The sequence below is a fragment of the Bombyx mori genome, chromosome 14, assembly GCF_030269925.1.
Source record: "Bombyx mori chromosome 14, ASM3026992v2".
Lineage (NCBI taxonomy): Eukaryota > Metazoa > Arthropoda > Insecta > Lepidoptera > Bombycidae > Bombyx > Bombyx mori.
In genome coordinates, this window is record NC_085120.1 from 6,657,882 (window position 1) to 6,678,764 (window position 20,883).

General features: G+C 39.0%; 3 protein-coding genes across 5 annotated transcripts in view; 2 read left to right on the plus strand and 1 right to left on the minus strand.

Moving 5' to 3' along the window:
* Positions 1-5,378: 5,378 nt before the first annotated feature.
* Positions 5,379-9,155, minus strand: LOC101742085 (uncharacterized). Of its 3 annotated transcripts, none has more exons than XM_004922609.5 (4): positions 8,739-9,155; positions 7,721-8,187; positions 6,639-6,861; positions 5,379-5,537 (listed from the first exon to the last, which is right to left on the minus strand). In XM_004922609.5, the coding sequence occupies exons 2-4, from the start codon at positions 8,158-8,160 to the stop codon at positions 5,481-5,483; spliced, it is 720 nt and encodes a 239-aa protein (XP_004922666.1). In that variant the 5' UTR covers positions 8,161-8,187; positions 8,739-9,155; the 3' UTR covers positions 5,379-5,480. The 3 variants fall into 3 exon arrangements, with proteins under 3 accessions (XP_004922666.1, XP_004922665.1, XP_021207778.1); XM_004922608.5 differs by having other exon boundaries at positions 7,721-8,184; positions 8,739-9,148; XM_021352103.3 differs by having other exon boundaries at positions 8,553-8,740.
* A 167-nt stretch (positions 9,156-9,322) lies between these two features.
* LOC134200103 (bridge-like lipid transfer protein family member 3B) lies at positions 9,323-14,550 on the plus strand. The gene is made up of 7 exons (XM_062672069.1): positions 9,323-9,509; positions 9,851-10,052; positions 11,209-11,319; positions 11,910-11,987; positions 12,611-12,715; positions 13,282-13,408; positions 14,351-14,550. The coding sequence occupies exons 1-7, from the start codon at positions 9,466-9,468 to the stop codon at positions 14,533-14,535; spliced, it is 852 nt and encodes a 283-aa protein (XP_062528053.1). The 5' UTR covers positions 9,323-9,465; the 3' UTR covers positions 14,536-14,550.
* Positions 14,551-14,978: 428 nt separating this feature from the next.
* LOC101735586 (bridge-like lipid transfer protein family member 3B) overlaps positions 14,979-20,883 on the plus strand; it is a 33,197-nt gene continuing 27,292 nt past the window's right edge. The window contains exons 1-6 of the mRNA XM_038015303.2: positions 14,979-15,129; positions 15,448-15,574; positions 16,208-16,313; positions 17,089-17,203; positions 19,115-19,206; positions 20,322-20,457. Coding sequence (XP_037871231.2) covers positions 15,510-15,574; positions 16,208-16,313; positions 17,089-17,203; positions 19,115-19,206; positions 20,322-20,457 — 514 coding nt within the window. The 5' untranslated portion in view covers positions 14,979-15,129; positions 15,448-15,509. The remainder of the gene's footprint in view (positions 15,130-15,447; positions 15,575-16,207; positions 16,314-17,088; positions 17,204-19,114; positions 19,207-20,321; positions 20,458-20,883) is intronic.

Genomic DNA, 20,883 nt, shown 5'->3' on the forward strand with positions numbered 1-20,883 from the left:
GACGGGTCCGCCAAGCGGCGAGACCACGCCTCCAGCACGGACCGCCGAGATTGGAGCCTCTGCGCTCGAACTACACCTTCGCCGGGACGACCTTCCCCCCTAGAGCGGAGGTCGCTACGCCACGCTACGCATACGGGAGCCCCGTATAGTGCCATCGACCGCACCACCAACCGCCATGTAGAGGCGGCGCGCCACCTGATCGGGACCTCCGACGTTTGGAAGCAGCCGGCTCAGAGAGCCGGCCGTCGCCATCAGTCGAGGGCCCAACTTCTCAAAGTGAGCGCGGAAGTTCCACCGACTATCCAGTTCGAGGCCGAGGTACCGAAGACCGGTCACCCCAACCCCGACGCGGACGCCTCCGATCACGACCACGGATGATCCTGACCGCGATGGTGCGTTGCGGCCGTTGCAGCAACTTCGCTACCCCCACGGCCAGTGACTGGCCCCACGCGGGCGCCTCGTATAAGGCGCGTCACCTGGTCAGGCCCCCCCCTGTTGGGAAGAAGCCGGCTTAACACGCCGGCCACCCCCAACAAACGAGGGACCAGGTTCTGAAAGTGAACACGGAAGGTCCAACGACTGTCCAGAATGAGGCCGAGGTACTTCAACTGCACCCCGACCCGATACGGACGCCTCCAACCACGATATGGGCATCGACAGGTGGCACTCTCCGCGGCCTGTGGAACCACATGGCCTCGGTTTTACTGAGTGTCACGTCGAGGCCTAATCTCCTGATTTTGCCAATGACATGCGCCACCCCAGCGGTGGCAAGACGAGCAAACTCAGCAAAACTCCCCCCCGGGACATGCCCAGCGTGTCGTCTGCGTAACAGATTACGCTTAGGCCCGGGAGGAGGGCACCTCTCACTACCCAGTCATACCCGATATTCCACAAAAGAGGGCTGAACACCGACCCCTGTGGAACACCGCGCACGACCGGGAACCTGTGCACGATCCCACCGTGCTCAGTACACGTGACCGATCTGTCCTCCAAGTAGGAAAAGGCATTTTTTAAAATAAAATAATACTTATTGCGGCATAACTATAATAGTTAGACATATGCTGTCGCGACACTTTTTGTAAATAATAATGTTTTTTACAAAGTCGTAGTACATTATTTTATTCTATAATCAATAGTTTTCGTAGGGCACGCGACGTAAATAATATTTTAGGTAAATTTTTTTTACGCCTTGGGTTATTGGAGTTTTAGTAAGGATACCTAATTTTTTTCAAAAAAGAATATAGCCTATGTCACTCGGGAATAGTGAAGCTTCCAAATAGTGAAAGAATTTTTCAAATCGGTTTAGTAGTTTCGGAGCCTATTGAATACAAACAAACAAATCTTTCCTCTTTATAATATTAGTATAGATATTAACTATTACAAACGCTGACTTAGGCGGCGGTTTTTATTTGAACCAGTTCTAAATTATAAACTAAAATTCTATGAAAAATTACCCATATTTATCTATAATACGAAATGATATTAATTTATTTTTCGTAGTTTCCTTCCTTCTTGCGTCGATAATCCTCAGTGCTGAGGGTCGTGGCCTCCTCTAATAACCACCAGCACCACATCTCAAACGCGTCGATGCGTTGGCGGTCGGCTTTCTTGAGGGTCCAAGTCTCTGCGCCGTAGAGAAAAATGCCACCCAAACACGGTCCATTTGGGACATAGCTCTCTTTACCATACTGATTCGCCTTCTGAGGTCCTTTTCGGAGGATCCATTACTAGCTATGACGGAGCCCAGATAAATGAAATCCTCTACGACTTCCAGGTTTAGCTTATTCGTACTTTAATAAGTTATTATTGTTAGTAGTATTATTTACTAGTCGAAATATAAATTTTTAATTATCTTATGATGAGAATCTTATATTAATGAGAAAAATATTCAACAAAAATAGTTTCTTTCTAATAAATTAGCATAGTAATAGTGCAGTGAACTAGCAATTTATTTTGGTAATTCTGAATTTAAACAAACATATTGATGAGAAGAATTCATTTTTTCTTTGCAAATTTGTAAATACAGGCTCTGTAGCAATGTACGGACATATAATAATATGAAGAAACAATAATAGCATCTACAAATATATATGTACTACGTGGTACTACATTTACTAAAATTAATACAACATTTATTAATTAAATTAATGAAATTGTGGTTTTAAAGTTTTAGGGGTGTATAAAAAATGGGGGGCGCTGAAAAATAATTGATTTTCAAAGGGGGCGGTAAAAGAAATAAGTTTGATAATCACTGCTCTACGCCTATATCTACAAAATTTCTATATTAGTCGACTATTATCAAAGCCGGCAATCTGACTTTTGGACAATTATTGGTAAATCAGAAAAACGAATTATTGACTTTGTATTCCATTGGCAGTCACAAAACTCTTCGGAACGACATCTTAGATAAATAACAGGTTAACTATTAACCTTTATTTAATGCAGGTTTTGAACCGTATTCTTTGAAGGAGACGATTATATTCAAATCAATCTGTATTGACATATCAATAACATTTTTTTGTCCAAATGCACAGATTGCCACCTTTGATAATAGACGACTCATATATAAAAATGAATTGCTGTTCGTTAGTCTCGCTAAAACTCGAGAACGGCTGGACAGATTTGGCTAATTTTGGTCTTGAATTATTTATGGAAGTCCAGAGAAGGTTTAAAAGGTAGATAAATATGAGAATGCTCGGAATTAAATAAAAATAACAATTTTGTTTTTCCTTTTATGTGTCCCCCATCGGACGAATTTCTTTTGTTTGTTTTGAATTTATTTTATAAAAAACTTTAGGTCTTTTATTTATCGATTAAGGCACTACGAAGTCTGCCGGGTCAGCTAGTTATATAATAAAAAAATGATATTATAATAAACGACTATGTTTACGACAAACTCTGTGCGATTAAAACAAACTTTATCTTCTTTAACCCTATAGATAAGACATATTTACACGGGAATAGATGCGCCACTGACGAAGCAGTGCGCATTTTTAGCGATTCAATGTTCTTCAGTGCCATACCCGTCTTTGAGTTCGACTACCCATCTTACGCAATAAATTAATAAAGAATCCTTTATAATTACTAGTAGGTATGTTAACATCAAAGAGAAATACGATAGGAATGTGAGAGATACAATGTCAAAGATCGCATTGTACCACCAGTGATTCTTCTGATAAAGCGGACGTGTTTACAATAAAGTAATTATTTAAAATGGAATTTATGTATTCATAAATCAAAGAAGCTGTCTTTTCAATAAGGGCAAAAAGTCATCACTACATTTATAGCTCTAGAAAATAAGTTAATAACTCTGGCACAATATTATAATGAGTGATTACCGCTTAATGATACGACAAAATTATACTACTACCGGCTGTGAGTACCAAAATTGTAAAATAACTAGCTCACCATGTTACTGGTGGTAGGACCTCTTGTGAGTCCGCGCGGGTAGGTACCACCACCCTGCCTATTTCTGCCGTGAATCAGTAATGCGTTTCGGTTTGAAGGGCGGGGCAGCCGTTGTAACTATACTTGAGACCTTCGAACTTATATCTCAAGGTGGGTGGCGCATTTACGTTGTAGATGTCTATGGGCTCCAGTAACCACTTAACACCAGGTGGGCTGTGAGCTCGTCCACCCATTTAAGCAATAAAAAATAAATAAAACCTTCGTGACCATGAAAACTGTAAAGTACACATAAGCTAAGAAAGGAGCGTAATTTTATACATCTCTCAAGCTTAGCACGTTGTTTTCAAATGTCGACTAAATGATATCTTAATCGTCCGTGACCACAAAAACTGTGGAGTATTTGAAACGTCCGCTATAAAAAAATGTCAATAAAAACCGAGATTGAACCGTAATAGTTTAAATTTTATCCACGAATCGCGAAAACCGAACAAAAAGACGTATCATACGATTTTCACTTTTAAAAAATGTGTAAACATTCAAAACATCTTTACATTTTATTACTATATCAATAAAAACTACTATAACATTTCTTCATTCAGCTTAAAAAACTGACTCATTCGTAAACAAGTTTAAAGATACTTTAATGTGTAATAAAAACAGCGGTAGGTGGAAAACTTCATATGACCGTAGTTATAAATTTAATTCCGGAATTTCCAACCAACTTTTTTCGATTTGAAGGCACTTTTTGACGTTCCACCACTCATGGCCGTATATGATTTATCTATTGCTTCAATAGATAGATCTAGTTTGTCCTGTTATCTCCAGATGTGAAGAAACAACATCGTGTAAAAATCAAACCCGCAATGTATATAGCATTTACGTGTACTTTAGAAGTGGACGCCCGGTACTTGGATTATTTTTTTTTTTTTTTTTTTTTTATTGCTTAGATGGGTGGACGAGCTCACAGCCCACCTGGTGTTAAGTGGTTACTGGAGCCCATAGACATCCACAACGTAAATGCGCCACCCACCTTGAGATACAAGTTCTAAGGTCTCATGTATAGTTACAACGGCTGCCCCACCCTTCAAACCGAAACGCATTACTGCTTCACGGCAGAAATAGGCAGGGTGGTGGTACCCACCCGCGCGGACTCACAAGAGGTCCTACCACCAGTAATTACGCAAATTATAATTTTGCGGGTTTCATTTTTATTACACGATGTTATTCCTTCACCGTGGAAGTCAATCGTGAACATTTGTTGAGTACATATTTCATTAGAAAAATTGGTACCCGCCTGCGGGATTCGAACACCAGTGCATCGCTTCAACACGAATGCACCGGACGTCCTATCCGTTAGGCCACGACGACCTTCTAACAACCTTCTTCTCCTTCTTCTTCTTGTTATTATTAAACAATACAATCAACATTAAACTCCAATAATTTACGTCTTTCCGGATCCATCAGATTCAAAAGCCTTTGCATTAGACGCCTTCAGTTCTAACACTAGGAGCAGGCTTAGGGACCCCGGTAACCGTACTCGTCGAACTCGACAAAGAGCTCGACGTGCAACCTAACCCATGCATCAGTCCGCTGAGTCTCACGCCGGATCTTCTCAGCGGGTCGCGCGATTCCGATCCGGTAGTAGATTCGTTCGCGAAGCAATTGCTCTTGAGTTGTTAGGTCTCCTTCGGCGGCGCTCGGGCAGCTGTTTGCAAATCCCACCCCTCCTGGCCTGAACGTTTGTTCGCCCACCTGTCCTAGTGAAACTGGAAAGGCCTCCGGGCCACCAGTAATCCTTCAGACCTAAAAAAAATAATAATTGACTTGATTAGCGAATCCATGCTGTGTGAAAATAAAAATAAAATAGTAGAGGCTCTAGTCTGAGGTTAAAGACATCTCATCAACTTCAAAAATAATAGAAAAACTCACCCAGCACAATGTTACTATGGGAAAAGTTAAAAAACAATGAATGGAAAGTCATATAGTAAATTTATTAACAATATCACACGTTTCGTTTTTAATAAAAATAAATTAATAATAAATGCGCCCGCACATCGGACGCTTTCTGAATATCAACGACGGATGCTGCAGGCAGACGATTTGGCGCGCTGAATTTTTTTCAAAAGGATCTGTCAAAACACAACACAAATGAGTTTTTGTTACTAAAAACTCCTTTTTTTTTTCGTACCTATGCTGATAGCCTTGAGAGGCTATTTCAGCTTCACCCTAACGTGTGTAGGTGAGCTCACGGGGCTCAAACCAGACTGCTGCTAACACTGACCCTAGCAAGAGCAGTGCTTCGCAGAATCTAAAGCGGATCTGAAACGCGACCCACTGAGAAGATCCGGCGAGAAACTCAGTGGGCTAAACTTTAATTGACATGGTCGCATTAAGATGAAGACAGAATTTTTTTGAAAAATTTATGAATTTCCAAAATCTTTCATTTTGGATTCTTTATAAAGTAACCCCTCCTGAGTTCGAATTTAAATTACCTTAAGGTATCTGACCATTCAAGACGCTAATATACTACTTCTACGAATCGATCATTTCAAATACGCATTAGTTACAACCGGCCATTCTTTATTAGTTATCTTATTTTCTGTCTTATTTTATCTACCTTAAATGAGTTTGTGTCACTAAAAACTTCAATTAGGCAACATGGTTCGCATTAAAAAGAAGACAGACCAATTTAAAAAAAAGAAAAAGATTGAAATTATGAATGAAAAAATTATGAATTTCCGTTAAATGGTTACTGGAGCCCATAGACATCTACAACGTAAATGCGCCACCCACCTTGAGATACAAGTTCTAAAGTCTCAGTATAGTTACAACGGCTGCCATATCCTTCAAACCGAAACGCATTACTGCTTCACGGCAGAAATAGGCAGGGCGGTAGTACCTATCCGCACGGACTCACAAGTGGTCCTACCACCAGTAATTACGCAAATTATAATTTTGCGGGTTTGATTTTTATTACACGATGTTATTCCTTCACCGTGGAAGTCAATCGTGAACATTTGTTGAGTACGTATTTCATTAGAAAAATTGGTACCCGCCTGCGGGATTCGAACACCGGTGCATCGCTTCAACACGAATGCACCAGACGTCTTTAGGCCACGACGACTTCATCTTATCCTTTAGACCACGACGACTTCTGCTTGAGCTAAAAATCTAACTGTGCGCACTATTACATTCCTTTAAATAATTTTCGTTCCTTTTACAAAACTCACCAGGTTGTCATGATCGATCTTTCTTTGTTGGTTTTTCCTTAAAACCGCAGCAGGAGGAACCGGCCTCCTTGTCGGCGGATCTCTTGCTGGAACTGAAGACTTCTTCGAATTCCTAGCGCTTAGTATTTTAGTTAGCAAAATGTGATTGTGCCTCTCAATCTCTCGTAGTCTCTCGTTAGAGAAAGACATGTTAATACGCCGCGTTTGAGGCGCTGAAATAGAGCTGTAAAAAAACATTGAACCGATTATGGCATAAAAAACTGCATCGTAGGGTTGCTACAAGTTGAATAATATAATTCTGTATCCGAAAATTGAAGTACCCGTAATACAGTTTCAAGTTACATAAAAAAGGTTCTCATAACTGCCACTATCAAGAAAAAAAAAGACGTGTGGCACTCGGGGACTGCCGCGGTAAAGCTATTGCAAAGTATTTTTTATCAACTTATGCAATTACAATTAGACAATAATAATTTAATATTAAAACAATAATAAAAATAAGACCACGCTATATTTATAAACATTAACAAAAGCAAAACATTAACTGTCCCCTTCACACTCTTAAGCTAGACCGCGTGAGAGAGAGATGGGCAGACTTTTCATGATGCTCATGCAGTGCGACGTCACGCCGCGCGCTTATTCACAAACACTACACCTGCGCAACGTGTGAATGTGTTGAACGCAAGCTATATAGTAGGCGTAGTGGGGGTGTCAGGTTATTTTCGTTACGGAATTTCTTGAATCAGTCGCCGCGCTCAAAGCCCGCGATAGAATAGCAATAGCTTAATTAAGTCACAAAGTATGAAAATATTATTTTAGCCTTGCGTCATCTTAACTTATCCGAGAATGTAATCTACATTTTAAATTACATATACTGATATTTGCCGACGACCTGATTAGGATCCGAGCAGGATCGGAGCATCTTGGGACAAACTTTGCCGGGACTTATGTTCAGCAGTGGACGTCTGTAGGCTTAGTGTATATTGAGGTGTGAAAAAATTCATACGAATTGAAAACTAGCCTGTTGATATAAAATCTAAATATCGTTTCTAATTTTTTTTGCAATTTTCTAATTTTGTCCTTACCCATAGTTAGTAGATCTTCCAGAAATCGAATTGGGTTTATTAGTGGACATTAAAGACTGGCTTTTTGTCAAGTTCACACATATCTGACTGGGTCCACGGCTTGTTTCGCTTTTAGTCACTCTCTCTACTGTTTCAATAGACACTTCCTCTTCACTCTTATCATCTTCGAACTCATCTGAATAAGCGTCTTCGTCATCCGTGTAATATCTTTCGGTTTTCTCATCATCTTTTGATTCGTAAACACAAGTCTCAACGCAAACGTTCGGAGGTCGTTTCACGGCGTCGACTATGCATCCCATTTCCGTGAATTCTTTCGACAGTTCATCTATTTCGTTATTGTTCTCTTCCTGTATTTTAGTTTTTACAGCTTTAGAATCGCCCGATGAATTTTTTGTGTCGATATAATCTTTGACTTCTATAGTACTCTCTCGGCGTGACATTGTGGGAAGCGTGCTATCTAACGGCTGCTAAAAATTTTAAATTCGTGGGTACATGTTTGTATATACCTATCGATGAATTAAAGACCATTTGGTTTAAGAGATATTTCGCTTAATACGTAAAAGAGCTGAAATAGCCATTGAAATAGCTGAGGAAGTTTTTATTATTATGATATTTTTTCTAAATACAAAACATTCAATGGCTCTCCTGTAAATTTGCAAAAATGCCGCTTAAACCAAATAGCTTTTCACCCCTCGATATAATTAATTAATATATTTAAAGCGTGAACATAGCATTTGATAGTAGATACGGTGACGGCGAAAATTACAACCGTTCAACGGAAATCCAATGTGATAAAATATTTTAAGATAGACGCAAAAATAAATTAACTTACGAGCAAAGAATCATCGCGTCAAATTTTGAAGTATACGCGGTAATCTTTGTTAAGAAACAAATTTCAAATTGTTAACAATAACCATACTTTTAAATCTACTAAATTTTATAATGACAATTTATCTAAGCTGTATCTCTATCACTCACTTCTAAAATGTATCACAACGTAAAGTAGAAATAAACTTACCTAAAAACGGAAGCTCCTGTCAGTTTACTTGTAGCAATTATACATTTAAATATTTGCTCAAATTAAGCCAGTTCCTCACTAATCTATTCACTTCGCAAAAAATCTCACAAAATTTACAATTTACAAATACTTATAAAAATTGAATTGTTTCATTGATGGACATAAAAGTTTTGACACATTGCTAATATTTAAATTTCGACTGTCACTGATAATTTTCCTTATCATACAGCCAGTCATTAATGAAAAACATTGTGATTTTTATATTATTAGCGTAAAAGTAACATACATATCTTCAGTGTCCTTTGTTTTTAAAATCGATAAAGTCCCTAGCAACCAAACCTAAATAACACAATAACGATGTTGTTCATAATGAGTCACGACCGAGAGCTTTAGCAGTGTTAATTTTGTGAAGAATAACAGGATTAATAAGATGTTGTTCCAAAAAAATGGTTATGGTATATTTAGGCAAATTTAATGGCTTTCAATCGACTTTATCATAGAAATCGACTTTTCTGTTTCGTAGTCTCACTGTTTAGCTCATCCCTTGATATTTGAGTTTGACATTTTCAAATCACAATTTGATTAGTTACCGTAACTCATTCAGTAAAATTTCACTTTTAATCATTCATTCAATCTCAGGTTCTTATCATTGAATAGGACCTTATTATTCTTTTGGAAAATAATGTTTCTATGAATTTCATTTATTATTACTTTCTGCTTAAAAAAAATGGTGACTATAATAAAAAACCAGTTATTAAAACATCTATCCAGGTATGTGTCAGAAACTAAACCAGAAAAATATGCAATTAACTAAATAGGCACACATTAAACAAATTTTCTAATTAAACTATGATTTTAATCTCATTACATGATAATAATTTAACTTAACTATAAACTCACTTAATATGAGTAGTTTTAAAATTCAACTGACATATTTTCATTTCCTTTGTTTCTTCAGATTCTCTTGTCAGAAACCATACAAAATTTAAAATCCATAGTTATGAACCAGGTTGCAATATTCTGCAAACCTGAAAGTAAACAAAACTAGCTTACTTTTATACCTTATACGAATTTCGATAAAAATGATAATATGAAGAATTCAATGTGATTAGGTTCACAAAAAACTTATCACCGGAGCAAATCTCACTATCGGCACTTCGAGGTTCCGGTGAACTCCAAGACTTGACCCTCGATGAAGATTTACTTACTGATCTCCTAGAACTACCAGGATGGCTGCGGCTCACATCTGCTAAATGCAATCGAGCATCTTTCAGAATACAATGGACCAAACTGAAGACTGTGCCCATTGTACTGGTAAAAGTCATTTCAATGAGTAATAATTAAGGGCATCTTTACCCTCTAGACTTGATTTGGTAGTGCGTTAATAAAACGGATCACTCCCAGTGAAATCTTTAGTACCCAAATATTAGAATTTGTTTATGAATAACTACATTTTATAATTTGTATTTAGCATTAAAATTATTTAGAAACTAACAAAAACACATAACAACTATTTGCAACATATTCTTTAGTTATTCCCAAATAATATTTTAAGTATAATGTAATATATATGATCATCATCAGCCCACAGTCGCTCACTACTGGACATAGAACACTCCCAATTCACACCACTGAGCCCAGTCTTCAACTCTCTTACACCTCTCGCTGGCCACTCTTCAGAAGTCATCACCTAGCCAATATGATATATATATTTATTCATTGTTCATATTTTTGTTATTTTAATAAATATGGAAGGTATGCTATGATTCTATATGTACTGATGTGTCAAATATTGTAGTTCTGTGTTATTATTATCTGACTAAAACTCTAATACACAGACAGATGGCATTCTTAAATTATAACAAAAACAAACTATCAAGGACATAACACAACAAGACTAATTCATTAAAAACATGCAGGTAGATTCATGCATAAATACTGACAAGTAATGAATAATGCATATCAGAGTTACAGTCTACTGAATTAGTTAGCAACATAGTGTTAGCCTTCAACTCTTCAAATTTAGTGTTTGTTAGTATGCAATATTCTCTATTATGAAAATGAAAAGTTTTTGATTTATAATCATAGTTGGTCAAAGTACACACCAACACAGCACAGCAACAATAAAAAGTATAGATGTACTCTTTTTTTAAAATCACTGTCTTTTAACATATTATGTGTCATGACATGTGCTGTGAAGAATTGCTTGCGATGATCAGGTCATCTCGTTTTTACTATTACACTGCATACGACAATAAAAAAATATATTACAAATCATGATTCATTACAAAATAAGTATTAAGTTAGCGACATCAATATTACAAAAAAACTGTGTTACATGTTAAGTCCTTTTTTTATGTGCTCAACCTTAGTATTACAGAGTTTTTGTGTACAACAAATTGCCAGAACACGTAAAATGTTTTGTTAGTAAACTTCAAGGTCAAATAGACAAGTGTTTGTTGTTTTTCAGAATCTAGACGAAGTCCATATAGCTTTGGAGGTATGTTCAGAACCTCGGGTTATGAATCCGAGTGCGGCCGGTGCTTTACCTGTTCCAGGAAAATATAGTTATATACACAAGGTAACATATGAATTATTTTAGATAAATATTGGAACAAATATAAAATTAGATAATCTAGAGCTTAAATATTTGAACGATAAACTATTTAGATAAAATATTATCTACACAAATATTACAAAGAAATTTGAATGTGTTCATAGTTTCTCTACATTATTACTTTGTATTGAGAAATACATTTTGCATTATTTATCTCGTTCATTGAAGTAAAACTATCTCAGCCTTAATTTTAAATTTAAGACAAGTGAAACGATGGGGTATAATAGTTTATCAAAACGGGTATCAATATATTGCACTAATCAGGGCCATGTTATCTCAAGTCTCAGTTTTTATTGTAAAATAACAATGGAACTCACATACGCTGAATGGTGGTAATTACCTTTCACCTACCTACAGAGTTTGCAGGTTTCCTTTTTTATTACGCAATGTTATTCCTTCAATGTGGAAGGTGAAATTCTCATTAACTTGAAAATGGCTATTTTTTAAATGGCTTACAATAAATAGTTGTATATTGAAATACTGAAAAGATAAAATAAAGCATAGATAAATATGACATATCCTAAAACTATGTATTTTGTTTTGGTTCCTTTCAGGTGATAGACGGAATCTCAGTGGCTGTGAATCATGTACAAATAGACTTCAACTGTGATGCGTTCACCAGTAGTGTTCAAGTACGTTAATACAATAATTACATTAAATCATTTATTTAACTCCAATGATATGTAGCGGGATGACAGTTCCAAATGGTTAACGAAAGTAAAGAAAACCCTTTTTATTTTCGGGCCGGGGCCGAAACTCCTACGAGGGCCCTGCGCCTAGGGGACGCGCGGGGTATGTGGGATTGACGATCTGTTAATGTTAGGAGCAGATCGCGGGCCCAAGGAGTTTTAGGGCCCTACCGCCCTAAACGACTCCCCTGCACTCTTACACCCGACATTCGATCTTCGTCTCGGGTCATAGCCCGGTCAGAGTAAGGGGGTTCCCGCGGTCAACACTACAACCAGACACGCGGCGCCACCCCGAGGACGCCCGACCGACGGGTCGTCGAGGCGATAGTCGACGACCAACGACGCCGGTCTCCGCAGTACGGCAGCCCTACCAGCCTGCTGGGTCGAAACGCGATACACAGCTGACCGGGAAGTAAAGAAAACCCTATCTAAACTACATCAGTGAATAAAGGGAATTAAAGAAAGACATTGCTGCGGTTCGATATTCTGGTCGTTGAATCATATCTTCTGAATTAGGTGTTCCGTTATCCGTGGGTAGAATATTAAACAGCCATTCGCTATTACAGATTTCAAGGGTGACCGTTGAGTCACGCACTCCAGACGGTCGGAAAGGGGATCTAAGACTGACTAGAATCAAATGTACTGATACGGGACAACTACTTATTTTTAAGGTATTATAGATCATGTTTCAAGCTATTGCATCGCTTTTATCGCGGGCTTTGAGCGCGGCGACCGAATCAAGAAATTCCGTAACGAAAATAAAACGTAACACCCCCACTCCGCCTACCATGTAGCTCGCGTTCAACACATTCACATGTTGCTCTTGTGTGTGTGAATAACTGCGCGGCGTGACGTCGCACTGCATGCGCATTATGAAAATTCTGCCCAACTCTCTCTCACGCTGTCTAGCTTATGAGTGTGAAGGGGACAGTTGATGTTTTGCTTTTGTTAATGTTTATAAATATAGCGTGGTCGTATTTTATTATTGTTTTAATATTAAATTATTACTGTCTAATTATAATTGCATAAGTTGATAAAAAATGCTATGCAATAGCTCTACCGCGGCAGTCCCCGAGTGCTACACGTGTTTTTTTAAATGTGTAACACAGGACTCTTCATTATAACCTATTTGCAGCTAAGTACCATCACAAATGCAGCGCGAGTAGTCAAGAAATCGCTGCGTAATATTATTTTGGGATGTTTTAAAAATATTGAGAAGTTGTGAATGTTCTTTCAGGAGCTGGAATGGCAGAGCGCTCGCATAGAAGCCAAAGCCCACGGCGCGGCTTCGGCTAATTTACCTCCCTTGCGACTCTTGTTAGGGAATACACACTGTCGTATTGTTATAAAGAAGAGGCTATCAGGTAAAAAGTACTAACCTATTGTAAAAATAGTTTAATTACAAAGAGTATAGTATAACTTTTTTAAGGGATTTTATGACCTGGTAACTAAGACATTTAGGTCAAGTCTTATTTTAATTTTAATGATAACTCTTTATTTGAAAAATGATATTATGAAATGAAATGAAGTTGATTATTATGAAACATGGCATGAAATGAAATGAGATGAGATGATATGGGATGAAGTATAATCTCAGTAAAATGGTGGTAATTTATTGAGACTTTTTCAGTGGACTTTTTGGAAAATCCCGAGAAGCTACGTCCAGCGGCTTTATTTTATTTGTGCACTTTCACAGATACTAAATAGTTAATAAACCACCGTTATTACACATTTAAACCTGAAGAAACACTAATTAGGCAAAATAAAACAAATCACAGAACATCACTCCTCGCGTTCCCGCCAAAAAGTCCGTATAGTATAATTTTGTACCAACTAAACTAAATTACCGTAAAATGGGGTAAATAGGGACAAAATCAAACTTCAGATTGAATTTTAAAATAGTTCCAATTAAATAGTCACTGCTCAACCAAAGAAATAAGTTGAGTCTTGAACGTACCTAGGTGATAAAAACCGTTACATTATTTTAATTATTCATTTAAAAAAAAAAATCGGTAAAATAATGGCCGTCCCAATTTACCCCATGTCATGGTATTAGACGCGTGAATATTGAAACACTATTCGCAGACCACAGATAATATATTAATATAATGATTGAATGTATTGAATATGAATTGAATTGAATTGAATATGAATTCCTGTAACTACCTAATTGATACAATAAGATTTTTCTTCGATGCGAAAAACAATATCTCCCTTAACCGCAAATAAACAATATCATGCTAATACCTTAAAACAAAAAATCGAACCTTGGACATAGACTGAGAGAGCGACCTTCAACTGTTCAGATTGTGCGGTGATAGCATCCCGACTGGCCATCTGCCCGGAGCCCGTGGCGTGGGCGCTCACAGACGGGCAGCTCCGCGCCGCGCTGGCCTGCGCCGCCGCCCTCGCGCAGCCCGTGCGCCGGGCCACCGCCGCCGCCACCAGGGCTAAGGCGCTTAGGAAGGCAAGTTCACATCTACTAATATAAAGCTCATGGCCCACCTGGTGTTAAGTGGTTACCGAAGCAAATAGACATCTACGGTGTAAATGTCGCCACCTACCTTGAGATATAAGTTGTAAGATATCAGTATAGTTACAACAGCTGCCGAATTCTTAAAACCGAAACGCATTACTGCTTCATAACAGAAATAGGCAAGGTGGTTGCACCTACCCGTGCGGACACACAAGAGGTCCATGCAAATTATAATATTGAGGGTTTGATTTTTACTACAGAATGTTATTCCTTCACTGCGGAAGTCAATCGTAAACATTTGTTAAGTATGTATTTTATTAGAAAAGTTGGTATCTACGCCTGCGGGATTCGAACACCGTTGCATCGCTAGTTACGAATGTACCGGACGTCTTATCCTGTAGGCCACGACGACTTCAGACTGTCCATTAAAGTTATAAAATGAAATGTTTCAGATAGAAGAGCCCCGGGAGCAGATACAGAGCCGACCGAGCGGCGCGGCGGGCGAGCGCGACATCCTGGCGCGCGTGTTCGCTAAGCACGACGTGCGGGAGACCTCGTACCATCTGCTCGCGCCCAGGATCGACTTGCATCTATGCGACGACCCGGGATGTTAGTACCACTACACTGTACTCTTTTTTTTTTATTACTTAGATGGGTGAACGAGCTCACAGCCCACCTGGTGTTAAGTGGTTACTGGAGCCCATAGACATCTACTTTGAGATATAAGTTCTAAGGTCTCAGTATGGTTACAACGGCTGCCCTACCGTTCAAACCGAAAAGCATTACTGCTTCACGACAGAAATAGGCAGGGTGATTGTACCTACCCGTGCGGACACACAATTTTATTGTGCACAGTTACAACGAGCGTCTTTAGGCTCTAATGACTTCGGTTACATTACAATGAAATGTATTTTTAATGTTTTGCAGTGGGTCGTTCAGAAAAGCCGTCTCTATCGAAAGGTGGTGCTCTTCAAGTTACGCTGATCAGCATGCAAGCTGACTTATTCCCATACCACAAGGCGTCTAACGACAGGAGGCACTGGAAAGGCTACAGGTATACTCCGTAGAATAAAATTCAAACTGAACCTTAACTTAATATAGTGATAAAAGCCAGACGACAGTCGGACAGACAGAATGAACTCTCCTCCACGGTGTTTCCCGAGCGCTATAACATGTCCTTCTTCAAACGAGGCTTGCGGAGAGTACTTTATGGTAGGCGGCGGCTTGGCTCTACCCCTGGCATTGCTGACATCCATGAGCGACAGTGACCACTTACCATCAGCCGTATGCTCGTCTGCCTACAAAAACAATAAAAAAATATTTAAAAAAACGAAAGATATTCTATGCAATTGAATGGGGTGAGTGTGAACTCACATGAAGTGTACTAATCCAAATGCTCTCGGTTATTATTGTGACCATCTGCACCAACTAAAACACGACAAACTGAATGTTACCCGTCGTCTTAATACAGACATTCTACACTTCGCAATACGACACACTAGACCCACAATACTCTCTACCACCAGTAAAATTAGGAGTGGGGGGAATACTACTACAGACGAATTGTTACGTAATGGCACCCGCCAAATCTGTCCGCGGTCGCGTACCCTTGTCTCCTGATAAACAGAGAGTGTATCTACTGACTTGAATAATAAAAGTAATTGTTAAAATTTTGTTTTTGTTGTAGAGAATCAGCAACGCCACACAGTCAGTGGCTGTCTCAGGCGCTATCATCGTTCTGCACGAATTTGCTGGAAACACTCGATCCGAGGCCACTCTCTACTAACAATAAGGTCATAATGATTTATGTTTTCAATTGTATACCCGTTTTTTTTTCCTACCTATTCTAGTAACCTCGAGGGGTTATTCTAGATTCGCCGGGTTTGTAGGTGAGCTCACGGGGCTCAAACCTGACGATGTTGCTAACACGAACCCTAGCAAGAGCCGTGCTTCGTAGATCTACCACCGGATCGGAAACGCGACCCACTGAGAAGATCCGGCGAGAAACACAGTGGGCTGTGTCTGTGGGTTCATTTACTCGCCGAATTTTTCATCGCAAGCGACGAGTTCGACGAGTACGATGACCGATATACCCGTACTAATGAGTCTGCGGTCTGTTTAGACAGCCTCTTGGCTCTGCCCCTGGCATTGCTGACGTCCATGTCTGACGGTAACCACTCACCATCAGATGGGCTGTATACTCGTATGGCAATACGTCAATAAAAAATAAAAACTATGCCAGAAATCTTGACTGAAATGTCAATGTCAGCTACTATGATAAATGACCGTATCGAATAGAAACAAAAAATATATATTTGGAACCTTGCAGCCTAGTAACCAGCACTAGTAAACTTATGAAGCATCCATTATCTGATGATCGACTCCAAATCCTATAGTTGACAATTACGCAAACGATATGCGGATTCGATCTTTGTTGTACATGCAATTCTTGTAAAAATCAATATACACCGGTCGTCGTATCCATCAGGCGGCGGACGCTTCACATTCGACACTGTGCTTGTTATTGTCAGTCAACGTATACTAACAACAAGACAATTTGTGTTTTAGAACCAGGTCGCGAGAGGTGAAGAGACCGCGTCGAACGGTACAAGTCAGAAGCCGGCGGCGGAGGCCCCGCAGCGCAGCGCCTCCAGCGTCCCGCCCGCTACGACTACGTCACAACGTAATTACTCATACATTACTCACTCACACGCGTCCTGTGTAGCTTAAGAAGACGAGGACCGCTCGTACTGGTCATTCCTAACGTCTGTACATAAAAAAAAATCGCAATGAAACCATTTTAGATTAGAGATATATATTATATATCGCACATATCGCGTCACTTATGCTAATAATAATAATTAATTTAAATAATTAATTTTTTCAGAAGAAGCGTTGGAAACTCAACATCTTATTACAATTATTATATAGTTCTTCTCGACTAAAGAAATAAAATGATAATATTTAAACTACAACTTTAAACTTCGTCAGTAAAAGCAAACATTCTCACTAATAATAACTATTATAAAAGTGGATTTTCTCATACTCAGTTCAGTTTTATCAAAAATTGCATATAAGTGATGTTATAGCACCATACGTGCGTTATGTCGGGGCGACCGCATTATCGATACCATCGTCAGACATCATAGGGGCGAATAGCTAGGGCTATCGAGTTAAGAGAAATAGTGAGTGCGTAAAACACTTTTGTTGTCTTAGAGCAATTTAGCAATTTTGCTCTAATTATGACGAATGAAAATGTACTAAGCTTAAATTCACGAATAAGTTCGTGTAATCGAAATCATACCTGCAAAAATTATAATTTGCGTAATTGTTTGCCCCGAAGCAGTAATGCATTCTCGCTGGTGCAGTAATGCGTTTCGGTTCGAAGGGTGGGGTAGCCGTTGTAACTATACTGAGATCTTAGAACTTGTATCTCGAGGTGGGTGGCGCATTTACGTTGTAGATGTCTATGGGCTCCAGTAACCACTTAACACCAGGCAGGCTGTGAGCTCGTCCATCCATCTAAGCAATAAAAAATAAAAAAATTTGAAAAACGACGCAAACGCTATACTGTAGAACTAAGACTTAGAACTCATGTCTCAATGTGGGTGACGCATTCACGTTGCTGATGCCTATAGACTCCGGTAACCATTTAACACCAAAAGAAACGTGAGATCGTTCACCTGTTTAAACATTGAAAAAATTACAACTGAAGAACAGGTTCAATGACCACAATGTCGCGGGGATTGCATAACAACTTATTTAAATGACAAATATGCTGTCTTGATCTATACTTACTTTTTCGGATGTGACAACCATAGGCCATGTATAGTAGCTATAGTGCGCGCGGAACTAGTTGGCCGCGTCTTACTTAGGTGGCGACAGGGCTGAGGGGGCGGGTTGCCTACTGTTCGCACATGAGATTTGACAGTGATGACTAAATAATAAAAACAAAATGAATAAATGAAATAATATACTGGTGGTAGGACCTCTTGTGAGTCCGCGCGGGTGGGTACCACCACCCTGCCTATTTCTGCCGTGAAGCAGTAATACGTTTCGGCTTGAAGGGTGAGGCAGCCGTTGTAACTATACTGAGACCTTAAAACTTATATCTCAAGGTGGGTGGCGCATTTACGTTGTGGATGTCTATGGGCTCCAGTAACCACTTAACACCATGTGGGCTGTGAGCTCGTCCACTCATCTAAGCAATAAAAAAAAATATAATATAATATTTTCCACAAAAATTTTGATCTTTAAATACCAAAAAAGCTACTGGAGTTCACCTAGTAATCGTAATTGGACCATAATGACCGATACCATAAGATTCAACTTAATTTTTTTAAACAGTTTCTCTTTTGTTCTGTTGTGTACATTTGAAAAAAAAAAATGAGTACTGTTTTGGTTTTCACTTTTTTTAAAAAGATATTGTAAAAATAATTTTGTAAGGTTCATAAAGTAAATGAGGTTTTCAGATTGAGATCCAGAGGGAGCTCAGTCAGCCTAAGTTCTTCTATGTTTTTTGCTCTGGATTACCTAGTTCTCAGTAAACTTTGAGTGTTAGATTATGATCACTCATTGAAATGCAATTTTCTAGCGTCACCAACAAGAACTCGTATCCTTCAACGACTAGGAAAACTGATGACGACATGTCTGGTGCTGAGGATAGACAATTTCACGGTATATAAGGTAATATACAAAAAACATTGTGTACATAAAATTTCGAGACAAAAAAAAAATGTTAATTTAAAATTTCAAAATAATTGTTTTTAATATTAAAAGAAGACGTGTCATTACATTACAATTTGGTACAATAAGGTATACTCTTTTGAGTTGCGAAGTAGACGTGTTCAGGTTTGACGTGTGGGGCATCCGCTAGGAACTTCGGCCTCATATCTCAAAATGGTTTGGGAAATTCACGTTGAGATGTTTATGGGCTCCGGTAATCGCTTAATACCGGATGATGATATATCCGTCTATCTGACTCGTCTATGCAATAAAAATAAAATGTTATCGTCATTATAGTTGCAGTCTGTTCACTGTGACAAACAATTCTAACTGAAATAACGTATGTGTAATTTCAAGTCACACAACCAAATTGATATTATTGCTAAACCAGAAATTCATAAGCTACATTTCTTTGCCTTTATGGGCAAACGATCATATTATGACAAGGATGGGCCCTCCGATGGACGGTCCCCGCCGCTCACAAGTGTAACCGTGACAATGCTACAGAACAGATTCAAAACAAACTTATTATTAAATTAATTGTTAGTTATTAAAAGAAGTCGTCGTGGCCTAAAGAATATGACATCCCGAGCATTCGTATCTAGCGATGCACCGGTGTTCGAATCTCGCAGGCGGGTACCAATTTTTCTAATGAAATACGTACCTAACAATATTCACGATTGACTTCCACGGTAAAGGAATAACATCGTGTAATAAAAATCAAACCTGCAAAAATATAATTTACGTAATTACTGGTGAGTCCGCGCAGGTAGGTACCACCACCCTGCCTATTTCTGCCGTGAAGCAGTAATGTGTTTCGATTTGAAGGGCGGTTCAGCCGTTGTAGCTATACTGAGACCTTAAAACTCATATCTCAAGGTGTGTGGCGCATTTACGTTGTAGATGTCTATGGACTCCAGTAACCGCTTAACACCAGGTGTGCTGTGAGCTCGTCCACCCATCTAATCAATAAAAAAATATATTTTTAATCAAGAACCCATTACTACACCAAATTGAATAGTAGCGGAGAGTTATTTCGCGATGGCAAAGTGTTAATTAGTAAACTGTTGTCACAGGTATCAACTGGTTCGAAAACTTACGAAGCCTTGAGGCCTCTGGTCAACGCAGAGAAGGCGACTCTACCCGGAGACGCCGGCCTCCTGCACGCTGAACTCACGTTCTTCTACTACCCCGGAGACGACTGCTTCCCAGGTACCTGTCAACTGTCACTGTCAACTGAGCACACACGGAGGCGTCAGACGCATCCTCAGTCATGTCTAAAGGGAAAATAGGGTCGACGAAAAATCACGAAGTACCTTATAAACCAAAAAACTAATTTCTTCGTGCAGCTTGTTTTGTTGCATCAAAAGGATGCAATTGTTTCTTTACCACTATTGTGTGGCGGGTAGCCATCATACAACACAAGATATTTGACAGATGCCTGAATCTCGCTTACGACATTTTCAAGATAAACTTGCATAATATATACAAGTTCCGAATAACAACATTCGGACCGTCGGACTACAGAGCAATATCACCCGCTCGATGGAAGATCTTCCCTTCGTCGGTTAAGTCTCCCAAAATGGTTAGCTTTATCTTTGTGCTTAGTGCGAGTTTTTAATTGCCTGCGTTTGCCGC